This window comes from Chaetura pelagica, unplaced genomic scaffold (genome assembly GCF_000747805.2).
Source record: "Chaetura pelagica isolate M959 unplaced genomic scaffold, ChaPel_1.0 scaffold12, whole genome shotgun sequence".
NCBI classification, from domain to species: domain Eukaryota; kingdom Metazoa; phylum Chordata; class Aves; order Apodiformes; family Apodidae; genus Chaetura; species Chaetura pelagica.
The window spans coordinates 3678659-3704006 of record NW_009952801.1 but is presented as its reverse complement, the minus strand read 5'-3'; the positions used below and the strand labels follow the sequence as shown (position 1 = coordinate 3704006).

At 37.7% G+C, this 25348-nt stretch overlaps 1 protein-coding gene across 1 annotated transcript in view; it reads left to right on the top strand.

Annotated features, from left to right (window-relative positions):
• The window catches only part of VWDE (von Willebrand factor D and EGF domains), a 97958-nt gene that overhangs the window by 57751 nt on the left and 14859 nt on the right, over window positions 1–25348 (top strand). The window contains exons 3-14 of the mRNA XM_009994980.1: window positions 5265–5449; window positions 8090–8321; window positions 11971–12230; window positions 13789–13878; window positions 14626–14770; window positions 15450–15664; window positions 16037–16110; window positions 17626–17899; window positions 19266–19474; window positions 19932–20917; window positions 22124–22260; window positions 25068–25223. Coding sequence (XP_009993282.1) covers window positions 5265–5449; window positions 8090–8321; window positions 11971–12230; window positions 13789–13878; window positions 14626–14770; window positions 15450–15664; window positions 16037–16110; window positions 17626–17899; window positions 19266–19474; window positions 19932–20917; window positions 22124–22260; window positions 25068–25223 — 2963 coding nt within the window. The remainder of the gene's footprint in view (window positions 1–5264; window positions 5450–8089; window positions 8322–11970; window positions 12231–13788; window positions 13879–14625; window positions 14771–15449; window positions 15665–16036; window positions 16111–17625; window positions 17900–19265; window positions 19475–19931; window positions 20918–22123; window positions 22261–25067; window positions 25224–25348) is intronic.

Below are 25348 nucleotides of genomic sequence, written 5' to 3'. Positions count from 1 at the left end.
GGCGGGCGGGCGGGAGGGCTCCGGGCGGGGGCAGCGCGGCGAGGGCAGCGCTCGGCCCCAGCCCCGGCGGGTTTGGAAGCAGCAGATGGGAGGGAAGCCCGCTCCTCACCGGTCCCGGGAGCAACTCCGTCAGGTCCTTGCCCTGTGTCCACACATCTGTTTGTGTTCCAGCCCGGGAGTTAACATGGAACTAGTTTCACTCCAAGAGGCTTTACTTTATGAACGGACAAAATAGGAATTGTCATTGTCACAGTGCACCTGCAGGGAAAACCTGCCAAGTGAAAATCGAAGGCGAGGAATCTTAATTCCCTCGTTTTCCTTACTGTCTTCTCCCCGAGTGCTGGGGCGTGTGGTGCATCGGCACCTCTGACCTGAGACCTCTGCAAAACGCTTTGCAAAACCTGTACGAAAGCCGTGTCTGCATTGTTTCAAATTTCTGAGGTTAGATATAAAGTATATTCTAGTGAGAACTACTAGAAAATATTCTGTAAGCATATATTTTACTTCTTTTAAAGGTTATATGACTTCTACTGCCTTTACAAAGCACCTGTCAGGATGTGGCCGTGAGTGACCGAGAGGTTTTAGCACCCATTCGAATAGGGCTGTTTATACAGATGTGTTAATGTGTTCACGTGTATTTTGATTTCTTCCTGGTTCTGCATATAGGAGTGTTCATATTCCTTTTCCATGGTACTGCGATAATGTTATTGCTTCCATATTTGTGATCATGTGTTTTTAATGCATCTCATCCAGGCAAATGATACCTTTTAGGTAAATAGTTACATTCATTGTTAGATTTTGCTTTAATAGTGTTACCCTAAACTTCTTCCAAAAAGTGCCTTTCTATTTTAGTATTTTGAGAGTTTAAATCCACAAATGTGTCTGAACACTTTTGTTAAATGCAGTCCTAGTTCTAATTTCTAATTTCTGCCTTGGGATGTAGGTATGCTACATCCTTTGTGGTCAGTAAGATGCAAGAAAAAGCACATTCAGGATTGGTGTGGGCACTTATTAATGGCACTGTCTGTTTATCTGTAGTAATTTGCCAGATCCTGGCCTCTCAGTTGCCAGTCCTGCCACTCTGCTTTTGCCTGCCTGTACTCCATGGGTGGCTGTTGTCTAGTGTACACCCAGTAGTCCTCAGTCCTTAATTGCTGCCTAAAGCTGGTCCTGCCCAAGAGCAACTGGGAAATCATGTATCAGGCCCCTCCCTGCAGATGGATGGGAAGAGAGATATGAACAGGGAATAATTATTTTCTGCTCCAGTGCCTCAGAGGCAGTCATGAGGAATCACTTATATATCTCTGTGGAGAATGGGCTCCCGTGTTGATTTTGAGAACCTCTTTGATTTTAGTTAAGGTGCGGTGTTCAGAGCACCTATTACCTGACCCTGTTGGTGGCAACTGAGGTACAAACACCAACGTTTTGGCAATAAGTGCCACTGAGTGCAAGAGTGCAGTTCCCTGGCCCTGAGCCCAGTGGTCTGCCTAAACCAGTCCAAACACAGCTAGAGTGACCAGGCCTCCCGGAAAACAATCCTCCAGAAACAGGTAGCATTGTAACTTCAGAGATTTCATCTATATGTCTCTCCAAAAGGTCTGATGTGGGTATACTAGTTCATATATTTTTGCATTTTAATCTGCTCAGATAGATGACAATCTGCCCAATGCAAAGAGCAGCCAGAAAAAAAAACAATCACCAGAAAATCACCAAACCAGCTCTCAGAATAACCCACTGCAACAAATACATACAGTGAAGTTTGGGTGGCAAACAAACCAGATATATGGTATCCAAAATGCATGATTAATCCTGAAATGAGCTATTTTTCTGAACAAGGAAGCTTTCATAATACAAACTCAGGACTGCAGGACTGGGTTTAGTAATGGGACCTAAGCTTTTCAGTTGTGAGCTGTAGCCATGATCAAGTGGAGCACTTCCTGTTGTTCGTCCTCCAGCACAATGCTATCCTTCTGTTTGCAGCATTGCAGAAGATGAATGATTTTCTGGCTTAGGGTCACATTTCTCAGTATCTGGCAGGTCCAAGTAGGTCTGGGGTGGGTCCAGGCAAAGCTCACTGTATTAATCCTGAAGGCACTCAGGAAGAAGCAAATGTGGAACCAAATTTTTCCTGGATTGCCAGCACCTCAGTTAAGGAACCATAGAGAGCCATAAGACAGTATATACAGTTTTTGTGGGAAGAAGCACTGAATATGATAAATAAATTCAAATTCTTGGGAAACAGCTGCATATTTTCCCAAGACACATTGCCTTTCTAGCAGACAATATGTGGTATTTGGACCTCCACACAAAATGGAGTGTATTGTGTGTCTATCCACTAGGTTAAGTTAAACCAATGGTGCATAATCTACAAAGGAGGCTGAATTTCAAAGTCTTAAGTATTCATTTGTGTATTTTGTAATTAGAAGTTTGATTTCATTGTTCTAAAGCAAGTATTTATTTTTGAAGTTGCTAAATCACTAATGCATGTAAAGGTCCTAAAAAAAAAAAAAAAAAGTGTTTCAATATACACAAAAATATTTCCAGGAGTTTTCTGTTTTGTAAAAGAACGTGTCAGAATGTTCTGTGTTCTGTGACTGGATTAAGATGCTTTAAGTCAACAGTAGCATATATGCCTTCCCATATTAACGTTTCTCCCACACTAGGCAAAGCTGGTAGGTAAGTTTGCCCTGTAGGTAAGCTTCCTTAGGGCTATCAAGTATCAGACTGTTTTCAGTTCCTTTTTATTTTGTCAGGCTTGACTCACTGGGTTGCAAACTGCTGGGTGTTAAGACACAGGCAAAGCTTTTCTGGAGCATTACACCAAAATTGGTATTTGTCATTCTGAGAATGAAGCTTGAGAGAGTGCTTATATAGTTTGGATTTTTGGATGGGTTTGTTTGTTTGTTTGGTTAGGTTTTTTTAATGTAAGTCCTGAATAAGGACACTATTATTTCAGTGGACAATTTAGCTAGCCCCTCTCTTAGCTGCCTGTGATTTGAGTGGATCTGTTCTGCAGGGGTAACTTTTTCACATCTAACACAACATTCTGTATTACTGTGTTGCAGTATTACCTGTTTCTGTAGTAACACCCAAAGATGTGTAATAAAATATTTTCATTTGTATTATTGATTATGGCAGTTATTTTCAATTGTTTTTAGGATGGGTAAGGAAAATACCAGAAAACAAAAAATCAGCTAGTGTTCTGCAACATGAGATTTCCAAGCAGTAACTATGGAAATGCTAACATATTTCTAAAAAGGAAGAAAGAATACATGGGGAGTTGTGTGACATTTAAAATGATGTGCATAATAATAAGAAACGTATAATTTGATTTTCAGTAGGATTTATAACCCCATTACAAGCGAGTACAGTCAGCTGTTTTAAAGATACATCAAACGATGATCTAATTAAACTGTGGAGGAAAAGAAAATAAAGACTTGTCTCATGTCTAGCTTGATTTATTAATGGAAAAGGTAACATATATTAATTGTTTCAGGAGTGATTCAGTTACAGGAAAGAAAACTAATGAGGGTGCTATATGAAAGGGACAATTCCAATAAAAAATAGAAGACAGGAGGAAACTTTCGCCATGGTTCGTAAACTGTTTGTGCTGAAACTTGCTTGGAAAACATTTTAATAACACACATGACTGACCTGTGATTCTTCAAGGGCTTTTCTTCAAATTCCAATGAGGGATAAATTCTTAGTAAGGTCAATTTGTATGGACATGAATAGCCTAAGGGCTACTACTACATGCAACTCAGAAGCACAGTGGTAGCACAGTCAATCACATTGACTTCCATCTGCCCTTAGAGGATAGAAGATAAAGCTATTGTTACCTGCTTGGTAGCCTAGAGCTATAGCAGATTAAATCTTGTCTTTGAAAGACTATATGGGATTCTCACACTGTGCTTGAAAGAGATGAAGTCTGTTTTTTCACAGCTCATCTTCTCCATTTGAAGGAGGGGAATTACCTGATTTGAAACTGTTTTGTAATTGCAGTTATCTGAACAATGATATGAAAGAATGTGGTAGATAGTACATTATTACATGATTCGAACCAAAATATGTTTGCAATGAGTTATGAAATTACACTGTGCAAAATATGGGACAAATAAAAAACCTGGGAGTGAAACTGAAAATCAGACTGTTAATATGCAAAATGCAGAGCTTTGCTTACAGCTGCATTAAAAAAATTCATTAGTAGCATAGTAGATGCAAGAATGAAGATTAACTGTCATTCAGTATTACCTGAAATTCAATTCACGATCAGTATCAGCTGGTATCCGTTTTCAAAAGCAAGGTAAATAGATATGTATATTTTCAATGTTACTACTTTATAATCATTCCTTTATTTTACTTTTCCCTACTTTGACTTCCCTAGCACATTTCTGAGCAAGAAAGGCCGATCAGTACAAATATGCCATTAGTCAAAACTTCTGTTGTTACTGTCTTTGTCAGAAGTCAACTCAGCTGCCAGATCAAACTCAGAAATTTTGGCATTCTGTTTTATTTCTGAATAAGTCTGCATTTTATTTTTAAACTGTTGTAAAGACTTCTCTAGTTTCTGTTCCTTCATTTTTACCTACCAGCAATTTTGAGATTTTTGTTTTTGAGACCATAATGTCACATAGATCCAAAAGAATAGGTTTGTCAGTTGTATCTGCTTTATTAAAATTTAGTATGTCAATCATGCACCTTGACTTAAAATGTGTAAGTCAGTAACTTACCATTTACATACACACTTTTGTTATTATCTGCATGTAGACTTGCAAATGGTGTGCTGCTACCTCTCATTCATTAGCAGGAATTCTTAACTTCATGCCTAAGAACCCTCTAAAATGGTAGCCTATATACAAAAGACTTTTGGATAATCCTTACTTCTCTTGAGGTAAGGTTTTTATCCTCTCAGATGTCCAACACTCCATTTTTATTCAGTGGAATAAACATCAGTGGAATTAGAAAATCAAAATCCAGAGAGAAAGTATAAACATATTCTTTTCCACTGTTTTTACATCTGGTGTAAATGCCTAATGTGGTGATTAACTTGCCTTTATTATCAACTTAAATAAGGGGAAGTTACCACATGATCAATTCTGTTTCATTCTGGACTGCTAACACACCCATTTGTTGCTGTGACTAGGACTTCAGTGTGTTTTTCAGTAAAAGTAGCTTCACACTGTATTATGATATATCCGTATTTCCTAGTTAAAAATACTTGTTAGGCATTCCATCTTAATACTCTAAATACTCTTGCTCCATAGTTCTTGAATGCTCTCCTGGTGGACACCAGATCCTGCAGAACCCTTACCGAAGCGTTGATTTTGATTCATCCCACCTCCAGCAATCAGCTCTTCAGGATTTAATATGTGACCATTCCCTAACACCAGGATGGTATCGCTTTATGATTTTTGATAAGCCTGCTGAAATGCCAACCAAGTGCATAGAGGTATTGTTACAACTCATTTGATTATAATATTTTTTTCTTAATAATTTTTCACTAAGATAGGTATAAAAAATAATACAACTCTGGAGACTGGTGTGAAGAAATACAGAGTACCCATTTCCTCTAAATACTTGGGTATATTAAAGTGTGTTAACTGGACAGTTAAGTCTTAAGCATTGAAAATTTTACACAGAATGGGCAATAGCAGATGAAGCTAAATTGCATCCCTTTTAGAGCATTCAAAAACTGTCATTTGGAGTCACAGCTAAAAAAGATTTTCTCAGTGGCAGCATAGCAAAGATATCATGTTGTAAAGATTGTGAGGGTCAGTCTGTTAGGACTTGTTAGGTCTTGTTAGAGGAGGGAAGAGATTACTCCTGAAGTGACTTGAACTAACAAAGCTAACCCAAGATTAGCTGCCTTGTCATCTGTAAATCCCCTAACACTGAAGAATTACTTGGGATATTTAATACTTCAGACTTGTACTTCTTGATTTTGGAGCCCTACCAACATCCCTGTGGCTGTTATTTTCTAAAGAAATGTATCTTTGTAGTTTCCTATTTTGAAACATTTCCTTGTTAAAAAAAAAAAAAAAGTAAATAGACTATTTAAAATATTATTTTTCCAATTAATTGAAATTGCCTGGTCACTGTCTTAAAAAAAAAGAAAAAAAAAAAAAAAGAGGGGGGATAAAAGCCCAGCAATGAAATACTTTGAGAGGAATACAAAACAGTTAAACCATACTAATAAAATCAAATTGAGTTTATAGCAGCCCCTCTTTATTTATTTCATTGTTTGATTGATTATTAATTTATTTACTTTATATTTTATTTAATCTTTATAGCAACATAAAGCCACTGAAGTACCTTTAAGATGCAGGTAACCCAGGACTCAAGGGGCTGTGCTGGGGAGACTACTGTTATCCAGGCTTTTGTACTGCAAAACACTAACAAAAAGTGTGATTTCTGAAGGACTTCCTTTCAGTTATATTTAATACAAACAAATTCATTAACTAGTTTTATTTTCTTAGAATGGATACTGTTATGCAAAGAAACAGCTACGAAATTTTTAGAAATCTGACCAAGGTTCTCAGTGCTTGATCAATATTTGGTAAAAATAGGCTACCACCTTGATACAGAGGAATCCAGATAATTGCAGTTGGAAAGAGGTTGATTCAAATCTTACTCAACAAATTCATTTTATGCATTGACATCTGCTTCTTTGCATGTGTTGACAAAACCCAAGTCTGTAAGTTTGAATTCTCAAAGTCAAAACATTAAAACCAAGCTAAAATGGATGTCTTGTTTGGGCAGTCTTCTCCTTTCTTTCCTTTTAGAACTTTTATTATAGCTATATTTAATCCTTGTCAGAGATTCAGACTGTTAACAATCCATCCCTTTTCTGTCTAATTCTCATTAATTCTGTCTGCCTGGTGGATTGATGGTGCGGTCAGATATTTGAGATTAAGAAAAGTATACTTTTGAGATGAGTAATTGCTCGATGAGTCTGCAGATGATCTGAGACTTCATTTCATGCTCAGGTCAAAGAAAGGAATACTTCAGGTGATGTACGAAGGAGAAAAGGTTCTCAAAATCTCACAGTTTCAGGTTTATAGTTTTCATGTGAAGATTTTCCACATTCTGGTGTTAACATACTGTGTCCTTGTAAGTGTTTCTCTTCAGTTTGCTTTCTGCAGCACATGCAATGCAGGAGGTGATCAGTCTGGTAACTCATGAACCAGATTCCTTCTTTATTTCTTTTTCTCAGAATTCGTTTTTCTGTGTTCCTCTGGTAAACTCTGGTGTCTGCTAAGTCAGACGTATTTGTTGGTTACCGTGATCCGTACTACTGTTGTGACCTGCATGGCAGTTTCCTTGGCCTGAAGACCTCTTATAGACACAGTGGTGTTTATAAGACACCAGAATTTTGAGCTTCTCCTCAATCTGTGAAGAGAAGCACTGAACAAGGCTGTTGAATGAGCATCTGGACCACAGACCTTGTGAAGTCCACTGGTTGTAAACACCAAAGGGTTTACTGTTGCTACAAAGTCTCTGTGGTTGTTACACGGCGTGCTACAAGCATATTTGCTTTAAAAGGGGAATTGAGACAGAGGGCTCATCAGATGTCTTGCGTATTTGACTAGGGCTGCAAGTCAGTAACCTTACATTAGCTGGCCAGATATCTTAGAAGAAATGCCAAGGTTAGCTGAGCCTTCAGTCCCTGGCAAAGTGTCAGCTTTAGCACCTTTAGTTTACGTTCAGTGTGTGGATGTTCTACCATGTATTTGCTGCACTCTGATAGCATTCACACAGTTACTGTAGGTTAACAAGTGTAGAGTAACTCACTAAGCCATGACACAACTGTTAGATTTTTTGGGCAAAATACTTGTGTGTCTCCTGGTTAAGTTCTTCAGGCACTAAGTTATAGCCTGTCTTTAGAAACACAAATTCGTTAGACTCAAAAAAGGACTTAAGTTTCTTTTGTGTGTATTGTGTGTATTCAACCTTGAGAAGCAAGCAAGTAAGCAAGCCCTCAATTATACTGTTTACACTTTGCTAACAGCTCATGCAGGAAATTAATTGAATGCACATGAAGTTTGATGTACCTTTAACCATTTTTTGATGTTTTTCTCTGATGCTGAAGATGAATCACTGTGGTACTCAAGCCCCTGTCTGGTTGTCTCTGAGAGAGTCAGAATCCTTGCCTCGACCTGGTGAGATCAAACAGTTAACAGCCTGTGCTACATGGCAGTTTTTCTTCAGTGCTTCAAAAGATTGCTGTCTTTTCCGGATCCCTGTCAGTGTGAGGAACTGTGGGGATTTCTTTGTTTACTTACTGCAGCCCACTCAAGGATGCATGGGGTATTGTGCAGAAGGTAAGAAACTGCATGCTGTAACTCTTCCAGGTGGGTGTGCTTATGAGTAGGTGTGTTTCTCCGATATTTCCCCAAGTGGAAATGTCTGGAAATAGTTCTGTGTGCTAAAACGTCTCACAATCCTTACTTTTAATATTGATATGATAGAAAAATGATTTAGTATGGTAAGGTGGGTTCACATTACCCCCTCTTAACTTACATGTAGCACCCAAACATTTCCATTTAATGAGGAGGGTGTGTAAGACACGTCTAGAAGTCAACATACAGAGTACCTACAATGGCACACATACTCTGCAAATATCCATTTCTGAATATGCATAGAGTTGTGTGTCAGAGTAAATTTTGTTTAAGAACTTGACCAAACTCCATTTGTAACAATTACTTTTTAGCATAATTAGGAATATTTTTCTTACTGTAAGTCTTTTATAATCTTTCTGGAGAGTCCACACATTCTTGCTAGAAGAAAATTCAACACTGCTCAGCAATATGCTCTACTGAGACACACTTTCTTAGTACTGTGAGAAAGAACTGGAGTTCTTTTGCAATATCTTTGCTTTCTTGGACCCTTGTGCAGCACAGGTATGTTTGTATTTGCAGCTCGAAACACGTGATGTTTTAGGTAACTTAGGCATGGTTAAATCATGACAGTTATAAATGCTGTGAAATAGTGGAAAATCAGTGTAGTAGGAAATTCTTATTATCTTGTCTAACACACCGTTGTGAAAAAAACGAGCAATATTTTTATGCATCATATACTGTATTGCTTTAAGTAATCTTCTCTATTACTGGCTGCTTTCAAAAGCTTAATAGCAAAACTCTCTGGGTTTTCTGGTGCTTTATTGCCTATCATTATACCTTTAGGTCCAGTTGTTAAGGCATTCTCCAAGGATTTATTGATAGGAAAAAAACATTGCCAGAAATGGGGCATTCCAAAATGCAAGTGACTGAAGCAGTGAAGAATTTCTGCAATATAGAACTTTATATTTGCTTTGGATGAAAGGTTATGAAAAGGAGAGATGAAAAACACAGACAGGAAAATACCAAATTTTTACTGCCTCAAAACAAAGTAGGCAAGAAACATAACTCTCGTTTGGGTCTGCTGAATACTTTTAATCTGAAACACATTTTGAGTTTAAAAGCCCTGTTTTAAGATGGTTTTCATGCAAAGTGCATTGTACTCTTGTGCTACTTTTTATATCTAGGTTACTATGTGTACTCTGTTTTCTCTTTAAAATTTGACAGCTGTAAACACTGGATGCAAATTTTCAAACAGTCTCTCCTCTATGTGCTAAAGGAATTCAAACATTGTATCACTGAAGAATGGAACTTGAAAATCTCCTTTTTGTTCTTTTTGGTGAATGTGGTTCTGAGTGTTGCTCCTGCCTCTCTGGCTTAGTTTGAGTGGAGTGACTAACCTCTTTCTTCTCCTGTTATAAATGCACTGATATTTTCATTTTTAGTCAAAATTCCACTTCTTTTTTTAATAACATTCAAAGTACCAAATTATAGAGGTGCACCAGAACTTTTTCTTAGGCCCTTATGAGAAAGGTGACCTTTTTCAAAGCAAGTCTATGCTGAATTTGGCTGTCCAGGGCTACAGTTAAGGAAAAAGCATTGGGATGAGAATTCAGGGAGACAAAATGCAATTTCAAGAGAATAGTTTAATTTCTTTTGTATTCACTAACAATATCTGTATGTGTTGGCTGGACACATCTGCGGTAGAAATTGTATAGGTAGTAGAATGTTCTGTACCCTTCCTCCTATGTATAGCCAATCTACTTGTGATTTCCAATGCAAGGCTTTCTACCAGCTCTCTTATAACTGTATATGAATCGAATTACAAGACTGCCTCTGTTCTTCTAATTTATGCTTCAATTAGTGGTATTTGGTGTATTTTTAACATAGGGCAATAACTTAGAAGCATTGGCGTGCATACTCTGTATGTGTATGAAAACACAATTTAAGAACAATTTTTTTTTTCTTTTCAGGTGCAAAGCTACAGACCTGTGATCCTGAGAGAATGGAAAATCAAGGCATCTGTAGCAGTGAGTATTTTGCTTTGATTTTCAAAATTTTCTGTACTTCTATGTCCTAATAGTGTCAACATAGTCATACTCTGTCCTGAATAAAAGCATGTTCATGTTATCAACAGTATTGCTCGGTTTGTTGCAAAATGAGCAGTTTGGAGGCAATTTCAGATCTTGGATTACAAAAATACTTTCTCAGCATAATGTTCAGAATAAGTACCAAAATGTTAAAAAGTAATTTTAATAATGGTGATTTACAGATAACTTTGATTCTTTAGGAATCAAATATAAGAGGAGTCTGCAAATAATACTGTTGCTTGTTCTGCTCCTTTTTAACATATTTTTTTGTTTTGTTTAATTTTATTTTTCCCCTTCATAAGTAGAGAAAATATTCTTCTGTCATGCAAATTTCTTTGTGTGTTGCTCTCTCCTGTCTGGTAAAATAATTAATTGTATTTTATTCCCTTGTTTTTTTTTCCCTCCCGGCCTTCCTATGGGCTACAATATAATCAAAGTCTGATAAAGAGCTTTTTCTCCTTTTAATAATTAATGAAAGGAGCATACACATTTTCTCTGATTCTCTAAGCAATTATCTAATAATTCCACGTATTAAAAAGTTAAATATTATTAGTGTATTAATCAGAAAAATATATGTCAAAGTGCACCCGTAGTAAGTTTGCAGATGATACTAAGTTGAGTGGGAAGGTCAATCTGCTTGAGGGTAGGGAGGCTCTGCAGGGGGATCTGAACAGGCTTGATTGATGGGCCAAGGCCAATGGCATGAGTTTCAATAAAGCCAAATATCGGGTCCTGCACTTTGGCCACAACAACCCCCAGCAGCACTACAGGCTTGAGGAGTGGCTGGAGAGCTGCCCAGCAGAAAGGGACCTGAGGGTGTTGACTGACATCCGGTCAAACATGAGCTGGCAGTGTGCCCTGGTGGCCAAGAAGGCCAACAGTATCCTGGTCTGCATGAGGAATAGTGTGACCAGCAGGGCCAGGGAGCTGATCTTACCCCTATACTCGGCTTTGGTGAGGCTGCACCTCGAGCACTGTGTGCAGTTTTGGTCACCTCATTGTAGTAAGGACATTGAGGTGCTAGAGAGGGTGCAGAGAAAGGCAACCGGGCTGATTAGGGGTCTGGAGAACTGGCCTTATGAGGAGAGGCTGAGGGAGCTGGGGCTGTTCAGCCTGAAGAAGAGGAGGCTGAGGGGAGACCTCATCACCCTCTACAGCTACCTGAAATGAGGTTCCAGTGAGGTGTGTGTTGGCCTCTTCTCCCTAGTGACTAGTGATAGGACAAGAAGAAATGGCGTCAAGTTGGGCCAAGAGAAGTTCGGGCTGGATATTAGGAAAAAAATTATTCACTGAAAGAGTGGTGAGGCGCTGGAACAGGCTGCCCAGGGAGGTGGTGGAGGCACCATCCCTGGAGGTGTTCAAAAAGCAGGTAGATGTGGTGCTTTAGAAGATGGTTTAGTGGTCACAGGGTTGCAGGACTGATGATTGGACTTGATGATCTTGAAGGTCTTTTCCAACCTTAATGATTCTATAATTCTGTGATTTTCATCTGTTACTACTTTTGCATAGAGAAAAATGCACAAACCACACTTCTGTTTGACTAGGTAACTTGGCTACTTCATCATCTCCATCTGTGTCACCACCACTACCAGCCATTCCTGAAGTTGTAGCAGAGTTGATCAAAAGCAGCATTTATCTAAGGTGTACCTTTGACGTTCCTTTTGCAAACAGCTCAGTTGGATTCATTGTAACTTGGTCAAGACTTTCTCCTGATGGTATCAAAGAACAACTGAAACATGAGACAGCAGCTCATGCATTCTCACTTCTAGAACTAGATGGGATAAATGTCAGACTTGGAGACAGGGTATGTTAAAAATAAATATATTATCTTTGTATCTTAGTAACTGTTATTTGTTCTCCATAGCTATTTTAGCTAAAGGCATATAATTTCCTAAATGCACAGTAGAAACTAACAGTTGTTAGACAGAGTCAAAGCACCTTGCTATATAATTTTTCTTGGCAGAAGTGTATTGCCTCTAGTTGTTGTTTACATCAAAAGTGTCCATATGAATGTGGAAATACCACAGAATATATCAATATTTATCACTATTATTAAGGTTTTGAGACAGTCTGTCTCAGTATGATGCAGTGTGTCTACAGGAGATATATGTTTATTCAAGTTGCATCTTCTTCACTCCTCTACTGTGATTTTGTTTGATATGGTAAATTAAGAGGATTTTTGGATGCAACTGCATCTAAGTAAGAGGCTATAAGAGCTAGAGATTGTGAGAAGTTATGTTGTTGATTCCTTAGATAAATTTATTTTCTGTGAATGAATATTGAGTTGCTGCTTGATGACGGTGTCTAAGATCAGATTGAAATGGTTTAATCTCCACCATCAAAAGCAGTGGGAGTACCTGCACTAACGTGTAGTAGAAGAATCAAGATGTAGGCTCTCATGTTAAATTTTAGAAGTTCAAGCATCGGGAAATCAATAAGCTTTCTACCTGTGTATACCAAACTATGGGTTAATTTTTTCTAGTAAAAATAAAACACAAAAACCACACAGTTGGTGCATGTGTGTATGTGTGTTTAAGCAAATGTCAGGCTGCTTGGATGGTTTATGAACAACAATAGCAATTGCTAATCCTCAGAAATCCTTTGGGGACTTGGTGAATAGTTGCATGGCAGTGTTAGCTTGGTGACAGTCTAAAGGAAAGGCACAGTCATGGACTGCCTGCTGCTGCTGTGAATCCTTGATTTTCTCCGGATCTCAGTTATTGCATGTGTGGTCAGTATGTCTCAAATGGATACAGCAAAATAAAAAAAACAAAAACTACAAACCAAAGCACAACCACAGTGTCTAGTAGCATGGAACTGGTTCAGTGGAGGGAAATCATGAGGAAGTCTTCAGCTTGAAAGATTATCCAAACGTGTAACAGCAGCAAAAAACATAGTAAGAAGAGGAGGAGGAGGGGATGGTTGTTTTGCATAATCTAAGATCTAAAGTGCACTAAAAAAAATTAAAAGGTAACAAATATGAAGTGGACAATAAAAAGTAAATTATGAGTAATAAAGTATAGGATGTATTGCCAAAGATGACATGGGGCACAGAAATGCTTAAGAAGGGGATTTGTTAAATCCTTTGACTTAGATGCTTGTTAAACATGATGGTTTGTGTGCAGCCTTTAGTTCAAGAAATGTCTGCACCACTGTTGGAATATACCGGGGAAAAGTCTTAGTGTGCTCAATCCGTTTCTATGTTTTTGTTAAGCTGGACCACTGGCAATTGGTAACTTCTTGAATGAACAGAGAACTGGGCATGATAAATCCATCAGACTGACCCATGATGTATGGGTTTAATCCTTACATGGCCACTTTATACCAAAAATGTATGATATTATTTTGCTTTTACCTTACAGATCTATTGTAGCAGCTCTAGTTTTCTCACAGAGAAGCCAGATATACAAAGCTCTTCTGTTGAAAGCAAGGAATTTTTTGCTGGCATTAAGGTAATTTTGAAATATAATGTTTTTACTTTATTGTAATTGCAGTCTTTCTGATTTTCTACAGCAGTCAATCCTCTAACTAGGAGGTGTTCAAAATGTGTTAATTGTGAATTAGTAGAACATGTTGTTGCCTGCAGTGAACTTAAATTTGCCCAAAAGCAGGAGTTTCAAAGCTGTTTCTGTGCTCCCCCCTTCTGTGCTTCTGTGTTGGAAGGCTGAATTGGCAACTCGCACAAGTTATAACAACGTGGTGAAAGCCCTGGTCTCTATCAACTGCCACTGAATTATGTTATATTTGTAACCTAAGGAAGGCCACAGCTCAGACCTGAGTCCTGGCATACAGTTCTCCCTTACATTTAACTGCTGCTGCTTTTTCTGACGTAGTTTTGGCAGATACCAACAGCCTCTCATGGTGCCAGACTCTGGGATTTAGTTTCCAGAAGTAACCCAGACAATACATTTTTGTCGTACTAATATGGTTTTCTAATCCCTTACCTTTCTAGCTGGTCTTTACTGTTGCCTTTCCTTATCCTTGCCCTTTATTCTCAAGACTCTTGCTGCTGTGTCATCTTTTCCCCAGTATGCCACTGCTTTTCAGACCATCTAAATAAGCCTGATGAAGTGGAAATGGGCCATGCACTATCACATTCAGTTCTCTAAGTTTTTTTACTTGACTCCTAGCTAGTTAGTAAGCAATGCTGTAGTTCATCCACAAAGATTGTGTTTTAAGTACAATTTCTTCTGTGCTAGATACATCCAGAAACATATGATATATCAGAAGATGGGAAGGAATACAGACTAGCAATAGAAAGTAGCATTCCTATTCCTTGTCTTGAATTTAGCCATCTTGAAAGTGACTGCAAAATCTCGCTAATACTAAATACTGTTGATAAAGGTAAATATTATCCTGATTTGTGTTGCATTTTTTAATGTGTAATTTCTTTCCAAAATGTTCCCTCTGGTCTGTTTCTTTGGAGAATCTGTTACATTGTAAAATATTTTCTATAATGTTAAAAGAACATATTCACAGGCTGTGTATTCTGCTGCTGAAAGTATGGAAGAATGTGTTCATATTGCATTATTTGCCGAAGTTAGCAGGTGTTTTTGGCAGCTTTGGATATCAGAACCATATTCTTTAAAGCTTGAATAGACAGAATATTGTAATACTTACAAAGTTTGTGTTGTTGTCCTGTTGTATTGCAAGTATTGTATATGCAGTTGTGAAGTCCCCATTTTTTAATGTCACTATTATTCTCTGTAGTCCTTTCTCAGGCACGAGTCTTGAGAGCTCCAGGAGGTGCTTTGCCTATGCAGACAACCATTTTTATGTGACATCAGCAAGACTATAATGATTTTCATTTGACTATGAAGCTAGAAAATTCAAAAGCATTTTCTTGGGTGTGTGTATAAAGGGGTAGAGAGGGGGTTTTGCATGACCAAAGCCAAGGAAAATGCATAGTTATTTTCATTTATGAAAATGCCTGTGAATAAGTTATTATCTATATTAGCAGTAGTATTCAAAATGTGACTTGTTAAGAGGAAAACTCACTAACGATGTGTTTTCATTAAAACAGGTAAAGAGCAGTTAGGTTTAAACTTGGCTCTTTCTTCTTGTCACGTGGATCTTCTGCAGAAACCCTGCAACAACGGAATCTGTAGTCAAGCTGTAATTTATTTCACTGCTGTGACAGACTTTATGCAGGATGGAGACAGAATTACCAGAATTGCAGTTGAACCTATATCCAGTGAAAATTTTCTGTGGAATGGCTACGTTCCAGAAAGCACACAGGTTGAAAATCTTCATGTTAAGCCCTGTAAAAGCAACTGGCCAGAAATGTGGCAGATATAATGAAGCATCTGTTTCAGTTGAGATGTGTGGACTGGCACCAAGATTTCTAAGTAGTCAATTTTCCATTGTTTTATTTTCATTAAAATGATATGTTTTCCCTTGAATTACATTGGGAGGTTTTGTTTTTTTCTGGGGGTTTTTGTGTGTTTGTTTTTAAACCTTTGACTATTAATATGAGTACTTAGATGGATTCTAATTTAATGTTCTAATAACATCTTTGTTATAAATTTAACTAGTATGATAAGATAAATAATGTGACTGAGTCTGTTTATTTTTTAATCTAACATGACCTTACTATGCTTTTTTTTTAAGATTACAGTAAAGGATCTGCCCACTGCCTACTGCTACTCCTTTACTGACCCTCATATAATTACATTTGATGGAAGGTAATCACTGGGTTGCTGCTCTTAATTTTAAGAGTGTTTTGGCTTTGTTTGTTTTTTTAAAATCTATGCTGGTGATACAAGTTAGCTCATTTTTTTCAAGTGACAGAGTGAGATGAGGAGGATATGTTGCCACCAAAAAAGGATGTTCAGCCCACAACCCTGTTCTTCTTGGGAACTTGATAAAGACAGGGAAGAGCCAAATTCTAATTGCTTCTCTGATAGTACTGTGATTGGCAGTAGTAGTATAAAGTCTCTGGGGTTATCTTGATCTTGCAATTTGACCTTCAGTGGAAAGTGATGGTTTCCCTGGGTGTTTTAACCATTGATGCATTATGATCAAGCTCTCTTATAAAACAATGATGCTATGGGGAAAGAACTTTCTTTTAAAGGGTGAAGTCTATTGCTAATTTATTTTACAAACTGGGGAAACAAATACAAAATGAACTGTCCTTCCTGAATCATGGGTAATCCTGTGTAGTCCCAATAGGGTAGCCATCAGCAGTTCGTCGGCTGGCCCATTTTACATAAACCAAATCACCATTATGCAATTAATTTTCAATGCCATTTATAGCCAAGAGGCTGTTAAACTTGCAGCAACAGTTTAGGTTTTTTTCTTTTATTTTTTTTCCCTTCTTCTCACTGCTGAATCATTAAATTGGCTGTTTAAACCTTGCTTCAGGGAACAGATGGCTAGCCCTAAGGAAAAAAAAGAAGTCACTATTTATGGTTTTCATCTTAAATAATTTTCAGCTCTTTGGGAATAAGCACTTCCAATCTCCATCTTCAGAAAGCAGATGTTTTGAAAAGTGTGTGACTTTCTAAATCATGTTATCAAGGGTACTTATGCAGTCTTCAGCAGCTGCCCACCGCATGCACACTGCTATGCATCTTACTGCTCTTGCTGCATAGGTGTACTGCCATAGAAATAAAAATATTGAGATTTTCCTTATTTTTCTGCTGCAAAACAGGTTTCATTTTCTTGATTTAGAGCTGCCCAGGAGAAGATATTATGGTGTATGTTCAGAACAAAGTTGTGTTGGTTTGTGGACTGTACTGCTTAGTCTTTCTGATGCAGGAAAATTAGTTGCAGTATCAAAGATCACCAAATATTTTAAATCTTTTGAATAATAGAATGTATGGGGTTGGAAGGGACCTTTAAAGATTATCTAGTGTCCAGCCCCCCCTGCAGTGCACAAGGACCTGTTTTACTATATCAGGTTGCTCAGAGCCTCCTCAAGCCTGACCTTGGATGTTTCCAGGGATGGGGCCTCCACCACATCTCTGGACAACCTGTTTCAGTGCTTCACCACCCTCATTGTGAAGAATTTCTTCCTGATGTCTAATCTAAATCTACCCTGCTCTAGTTTAAGGCCATTGTCCCTTGTCCAATTGCTACACACCCTTGTAAACAGTCCCTCCCTATTTTAAAATGTCTTTTAAAATAAAGCTGCTGGCATGGGGTGATACAGTTATTTATAATCAAAGTGATATCACGTATTATTCTTTTGATTCCAGACTCTATGACAATTTTAAAACAGGAACATTTGTCCTCTATAAGAGTACATCTCGAGATTTTGAAGTTCATGTTCGTCAGTGGGACTGTGGAAGTCTTCACTACCCAGCATCCTGTAACTGTGGCTTTGTTGCCAAAGAAGGAAGTGATATAATTGCATTTGACATGTGCAGTGGTCAGCTACGTGAGTCACAGCCACACTTATCTGTAATAAGTAGAGACACAACAGGAAGTAATGTCAGAATCACTGAATCCTACGAAGGAAGAAAAGTAACAGTAAGTAGCAAAAATTGCTTGCATATATAATGGTTATCCCTGCAGTCATTATTATGAATTCACACTAACTTAAGAACTAAAACGTTCCTTATTTTTTGCAATTAAGCAATAGCATAATGTTTATTTTACAATCATAGTCCTTTGGTCAGTGTTTTCCTTGTGAGTAAAGGGTGTTGTCCTCAAAAATAAGGAGATGTCAATATGCATACCTTTCTGGAGCCATGCTGTCAATGACAGTATACAACCCTTGCATGGAAAGTGTGGATTTCAAATTCACTATCACTTATTTAGGAGCCTTAGGTTCTAAAATAAGATCTCACTGTGCTGTTTTGCTCCTGCCAGTGTCACACTGGGAGGCTCAGCATGCAGATAATGAAGTTTGCCAAATGACATCCACAGACTTAGAAGTGTAGATGGTCTGTCTGGAGAATCTGGCCCTCAGTTAAACATTCACATTTGCTTTTGTAATTTTCTGTAGTGTTTTGTAGATAGAATTACTGCAGGACTCCACTGAACTACAAATGAAGTAGAATGTAAAAATGAAGGCCTCAACTGCTCTTTTATCACTCTATAGGTCTGAAAGGCAAGCCATAAAAACAGATAAGCCTTTTCAACTTGGGTGTGTCTATTGGTATAAGAAGATTTTAAATATTTGTCTTTTATCTGAAACACTTAATCTGAAGACCTCAGATCTTAAGATGACGTTAGGGAATAGAGAATTTAAAAGAATACTGAGGAACCAGAAAAATTAAGTGACTTGCTCAAATTTGTACAGCAAGACAATAAAATAAATGGCCTGTAAATTTGTGATGGATTTTGTTCTTGAGACTTCTAGTATTAAGTACTAAATAATTGAAACAACTTTAAGCTATGTAGAACATTTGGGATCAGCTTTGCAGGTTGAAAGGAACTTTATCTTAAGCTACTAACACACCGAGTCATGTAGCTGACGAAAAGGAAGTTAAGAAAGGTTCTACCAAAGAGTCTATTAATATTGCTGGAATCATCCCTTTCCATTTGCTGGTATGTGAAGAACGAGCAGCCCAGCTCTTCTTTAATTCTCTGTGGTTTTGCAGTCACTGACCTTTGACAATTCACCTGCTAATGATGGATGAAGTTTATGGACCTATAGTGCACCAACTAGCTGCCTGCTAAGGTTGAGATGCATAGGGTCTATTTACAGGGCTTCATGAGCGGAAGAAATAATGAAATCTGTGTAATCCATAATATTTAGAGCCAGAATTTAACAGAATGTCTTTATATGTCTGACCGTTTCCAGTTGTTCCTTGTTAACAGACATACCTGCTTTTACTAGGTAAAATAAAAAACACTGTTTCTCATGATGGCATCATCAATCTCTTTTTAGGTTTTGTTTTCTTCTGGGGCTTTCGTTCGTGCTGATGTGAGTGAATGGGGAATGAGCCTAACACTGAGGGCACCCAGTGCAGATTACAGACATACAGTGGGACTCTGTGGCACCTTTGATGGAAGTGCAGAGAATGACTACCACACTGCAAGTGGAGAGGAAATCCCAAACCATGCTGATGCTCTTTTTAGTTTTATGAAGGAATGGAGGTATCAAAATACTACTGTTTAAGTCAAATGGTTCAACCTTTCTTTTGCGGTCTTGAAGACTCATTAAAATAAAAAAAAACCAAAATCTTCCTAACTTTCAAAATTAATGTTAAAATGTCATCAGCATGTTCCATTATTAATTTTAGAACAAATTGAAACTGAAGAGCCAAATTAGTTTTTAAGTAATACAACCTAAGATTAGTTTGAGTAGGTGTTGAACAAAATATCGAGGTACACAGATAAGATCCACTTCTCTCAATTCTTCTATTGCAAGTTGCTCTCATGTTTTTGTCTTTTAAGTAGGGTCCTGAAATAAATCTGCATGCTGCAGATTCTGTGATTTATGCTGAAGAAGTATGAATCAACAAAACCCAGAAAAAACATTAATGCTTTACTGAAACAATGAAAATAGACAAGGAGGTTCTGATACAGTGTCATCTTTTTCTTTCTTCTCCAGAATTCCACCAGGAGAGAGCTTGTTTGACAAGACACCTGCTTCTTTAACGTCATCTAGAAAAATAGTCTTCTGTGACTGCACACTTGAAGATGATGGATTATATCGATCAGTGGACAAACTTGACAGAGTTTCTATATCAGAACTTCCTCTGTCTTGTAAAGATAGTGAGAACGGTAGATTTATTTCTTTGATACCAGGACTGGATGTCACTGCTGAGTATCTTGGTCCTCTTGATCTTGTCAAAGGCTTAAAGAAACGTTCATCTGCACATGAAATAGATTCATCTACACTTCTACAGAGGCAGGATAATAAAAGCAAACTTCACAAAACATCATTAGGAACCACACATGTCTCTGCAACCTCAGTGGGAAGTACTGGTGTAGAAAAGGAAGGAACTCCAAGCTCAGGCATTAAAAGAAATTCTCATCATTATACTGGTCATCTTCACAAAAGTCAGTCTTTTACAAATAGAAGGAAACGCCAAAATTATTTTGAATACCAACCAGTATTTCTATTGCAAAGCCTTACCCAGACAGGCTTAGAGGAGTATAGTTATTTTTTCCCCGAGGACCATGCCACTGACACAGACCAAAAGTTTCTTCCTTCTTGGCCGACACCTTCTGGCCTCACTGAGGTTAGGGCTTTGTTACTCTGCCAGCAGGCAATAGCTAACTCCACTATAGGAAGGTCTTGTGGTGGACTTCTTGGCCAGCGAACAGAGGATGCAATCAATATGTGTGTCACAGATTTGCTCCTGAAAGATGACTTCAGTTGGGCAGAAGCTTCCTTGCCTCTTCTAGAGAATGAATGTGAGAAGAGAGTTTTAGAAGAAATACATTACAACCAACTGAAACTTGCGGGGTCAGTTGAGAGCCTTCTTACTGCACTAAGGTGTCCCCATCTATGCAGTGGTAATGGGGAATGCACAGAATGGGGCTGTGCATGTTTTCAAGGCTACAGCTCATATGACTGCAGCATATTGTCTGGTAAGTGGAGGGGGGAGGGGCAAGAGGGGAAGAGATATACTTAAATAATGTTCTCAATGTTTGTGCAACATACATTTATTTTGCTGCCTTTCTCTCCTGCTTTTGCACCCTGGCAGATATTCCCTTTGTGGCCCTGTTCATTATGCAGAAGTTTAGTTCCAGATTAATACAGCCATAATTGTTTTCTATTCAGTCTTCTTGTTTCTGAAGGGCAAAACATGGGTTTAGCTTCTGGTATGGCAGATTTAAACAATTTATGACTCCATGAGTTTCCAATCCAGAGTATTCCCTCGAGATTAGCAATGGCTTCACATGCTATCTTCTTCAGGGAAGATCTGCCACATCCATCGATTCCCTAATGTTTTATAGTCTCTGTAATCCTGTTTATTAACTGTAAGTGGGATGTTTTTCTCTTTAGTGATATTATATCTGTGTAAACTGTTGGATGTGCTGAGAGCAGAATTGCTGGTGAAAAGAGATGAAGCACATAGAGCTGGGCAGGGTTGGGTGTTTTTTTCGGTAGAGAAGACAATCACTGAACATTCAGTTAAGTAGGTACACTGGAAAAATATGAAAAGTACTACAAAAGTAAAACCCTTTCAAAACAAAACCTGTTAATACTTTGTTTTGCAATGTTGTTGTTTTTTAGTGACCTACTTAAAAACAAACAGCAAGAGGTGAAGGAATAATGCAAAGAACTGTTTGATTCTTCTTGGAGTAAAACTAGTTTTGCTTCATAAAAACTATTTCTTAGTGTTCTAATCTTTGTTAATTTATTTCCTGAAAGAACTTGCACCTGACATATTTTTGTTTAGTCTTTAAACAAAAGTTGCCATTATATAGTTTTGCATAGCTGTAACCTTCCTGTTACTAGGATCTGAGTTTTATTTAGATTTTATTATGCAAGTGTGGTGTAGAGAACCATAGATGAGAAAGCAAAACATATATTCACAGGTGTTTGTTATCAGATGAATATTTTCTTTCCTTCATAATCAAGTTCTAAGAGAAGACAAAGAGCCTAGTGTTTAAGTTAAGATTCATTTTATCAATTAAGATATTTCTGTTCATGCCTTTTTTCACCTGGCTCCAGATTTCATTGTTTGCATAGTTTTCTTAGTTGGATAGAGAAAGAAGCATAGTGCTTAATGTCAGTACATATGAACGAGTTAATGTACTGAGATTCATTGTCTAATGTCTACTTTGAAGACCAGGCTCCAGAAATTATAGAGCTGGAGAATGCTGGGCTGTGTGATATTCGACAGTTTGACTGCACATCAGTGAGAGCTTTTGGACATGGCTTCAAGGAGTCATTGAATCTGAAATGTGAAATTATCAAATTACAGGTAGGTCTCCCTGAATAGTAACAATTACATTTTAAACTGCCCAGAGAACGAGGGGGAAAAAAAAATGTCTAGTGTATTAATTGTTGATGTGGGTACAACCCAATGCTTAAGTAGAAGCTAAAATCAAAGGCACTCAGCACTTTGCAGCAGACACTCCAGTCTTTTCAAGATTGCCATTTCCTCGATGATTAGAAAAATACACAAAAGTATAATGGGAATGTTCAGCAGCTGAGAGGGACATAACAGCATAAGGCAGCTATCCATCAGAAAAGGGCCAGAGCAGCCCTATTAGTAACAACCAGTACATCATTTCTGGGTTTTTTAAGTGTTTATGGAGAGCAATTGAAGTACCACTTCTTTGAAGGACAGCAAGGTTAAAGACATGACTAGATCTCTGTCTCAAATCTAATGCTTGAAGTAGGCCTTTTATAAACATAATAAATCAGTTATGAAAAAGAGAAGGGCATTTTTTATGTGATGTCCATTTCCTGGGGGCCAAATACCATGGCTTTTAAATTATATATGTCAGCTCTATACCCGAGGTTTGAACAGGAGATTAAAAATGTTTCACTGTAAACTAAGAGGAATCTGTATAAACAGACTGTTGTTACTCAGACATAGAATTTGTTCAAGGCAAATTTACAAGCAGTTTACAAGTGTTAGCCTGGGATAAAGAATCTGCAATTACAAGTTTTTATGTCACGTTCGACACAAGAATAAAAAAATCTTCAAAGTAAAATTGGGTTTCATTGATGTGATTATGGGGCAGGGATGGCAAAAGAGGAACCATACAATGGGAAACTTCTGTTACTGAGACAATATTGGTTTTCTTAGCTAGTTCCAGCAGATGCTAAAATGATTAACAAATTAAGCAATGCTAGCTAAAGGTTTTTCTTGAAACAAAACATGTGTCCACTCATCTGCAAGTTGGCTCAAAATGATAAAGTCAAGAGTAAGTTAACACTCCATTACCTTAAAAGACTTTTAGACCAATCTTACAGTGAGAAAATAATGGGCATTTCAGTTATCACACTTTGAAATGTCTTAGTTTTAACTCATGGCAAGATACTCTGATATGGCACTCTTTGTGAGAGTGTGTTTGAGTCTCAAGTACATAAACTTTTCTACTTGTTAGCAAATGTACACCATTGCTGTTACCAGCAGCTGAGGAGGAAGCTGAGAATTCTTTCCTTCAAAATACAAAAGAAAAAATGCTTGGGTTGTTTTGGTTTGTTTGTTTAATTTTCAGGCCAGAGTAATGGTGTCTTTGTGCAATCTTCAATGGATTTGCAGTAGCTTAGAATTCCACAGACTGTGAGATGAAACTTAAATGATCCAAATTTCATAGAAGTGGCATGTTGGCAGAGTTTAGAGCTGATGCACACTGAATTATATTTTTTTTTCACCTTTGAAAAATTAAATCAGATCGATTGTCTGTGGGTAGTACTACTATGTTAGCAAGAACGTAAGTCTTGTGCATGATGCTCAAAGAGCTGATTCAGAGAGTTTTGTGTTGAAGTACCTCACAGATACGGGATTACTGCACATCACTTAATAGAGGTTTGGGTAGGACATGGCCAAGGAACCTATGATTACACAGAACCAAATTTTACTTAGATTTTTTGTAAAGGATGAGAGCGTGTTTAATCTCCTTAAAACAAAATACAGTTTTAGTTCCTTCTTGCTTATATTGAATTGTGAAAGTAAGTTTTCCTGTGAACCTAACAAGCTAGAATATTAGTAGAATTGAAGTTTTTGTAATTGCTTTTTGAAATATTAATATGTTTCTGAAAAAACTATCTAAACTTGCCTCCAGCTAACAACAAGAGGTATCTGGAGGAAAAGACTGCATCACATTTCAAAGGTTAAGGTACTAAATGCTCTTAAAATTACTTATTTTGAAACACTTAGCTGTTATAGTTTTACATTTTTACTCACCGTTGTTGTCAATTTCTTAACTGAGTATAGGGTGAAAGAAAAAACTAAGTGTTTGGTTGGCATAAAAGTAGCTTCTGTATCTAGGAGCAAGGCCTTATCAGCAGATGACTCATCAGGACTGGGTTTGAATAAATTTATTTATTGGCTCCAGTAAAAAAAAAAGTGCCCGCTCAGTAAAACCTAGTCAAGCTCAAAATTATATTGATCTTTCTGCTCACTTCATTCTTTGTCTGGATTCTTACTTCTATCTGACTTTATTTTCAGTATGTTTCTCCCTGCTTCCACTTCATTACTTCAGTTAAATAGTATGATCATCCCTGTTCTGTTATCTTGAACTCTGAAGATAGATCCTTGGATGACTTTTGTTTAAAAGAAAAGTCTGCAGAGTTAATGGTGTAACCTATTGGCTTGGACAAGGGTTTAATGGCTTACTGCCAGTATCTCTCAGCACTCAGAATGGTATCTGAGCCTTGACAACAAATGTCATCTGTTCCTTCCACTAAAACTTGTCCTCTCTTGGGAGCAGGGATGGAGAGGAATGGAGATGCTGATACATCAGATAAGGGCTATTAGAGGATCACCCACTGTTTAACCCTGCCATTGCTCTCCAGCTGGAAGAACTGTTCATCCTTGGCAATGCAGTGCCAAAATGCCACAGGGCAGGAAAAACTTCTCCGCCTTTTCTTCCACAGTAAAAGGCTTAGGTAGAAATCTATGTGTGCAAGTAATGGCATTTAATATTTCCTCCTGTATTCTAGTCCAGAGACATTAGATGTGTTCAAACACTGTGCAAGACATAGTTTTTCTCTGGTAAAAGTATTTTCATAAAGCATTTAATTGAAAAACAGATTCTCTGTCTTAACATTTAGTATGGTGATAGCAAATGGATTCCTGGAGAACCTCACACTATGCCAGGTGCCTTCCGAAATGCCAGGACTGTTGACTGTCAGTTGCCAAATGATGGCCAGGAGTCTGATATAATGGATCTGGTTGATGACAAACCCATTGCCAGATGGCAAATAAAGGTACTTGCACAAACTTCAATTATTCATTTACAGATATTCCTATTAAGATGAAAATATTTTACTTTTTTTTTTTTTTTTTTTTTTTTTTTTTTGGTTAAGGGGGGAACCGATTTTTTTTTACCTGG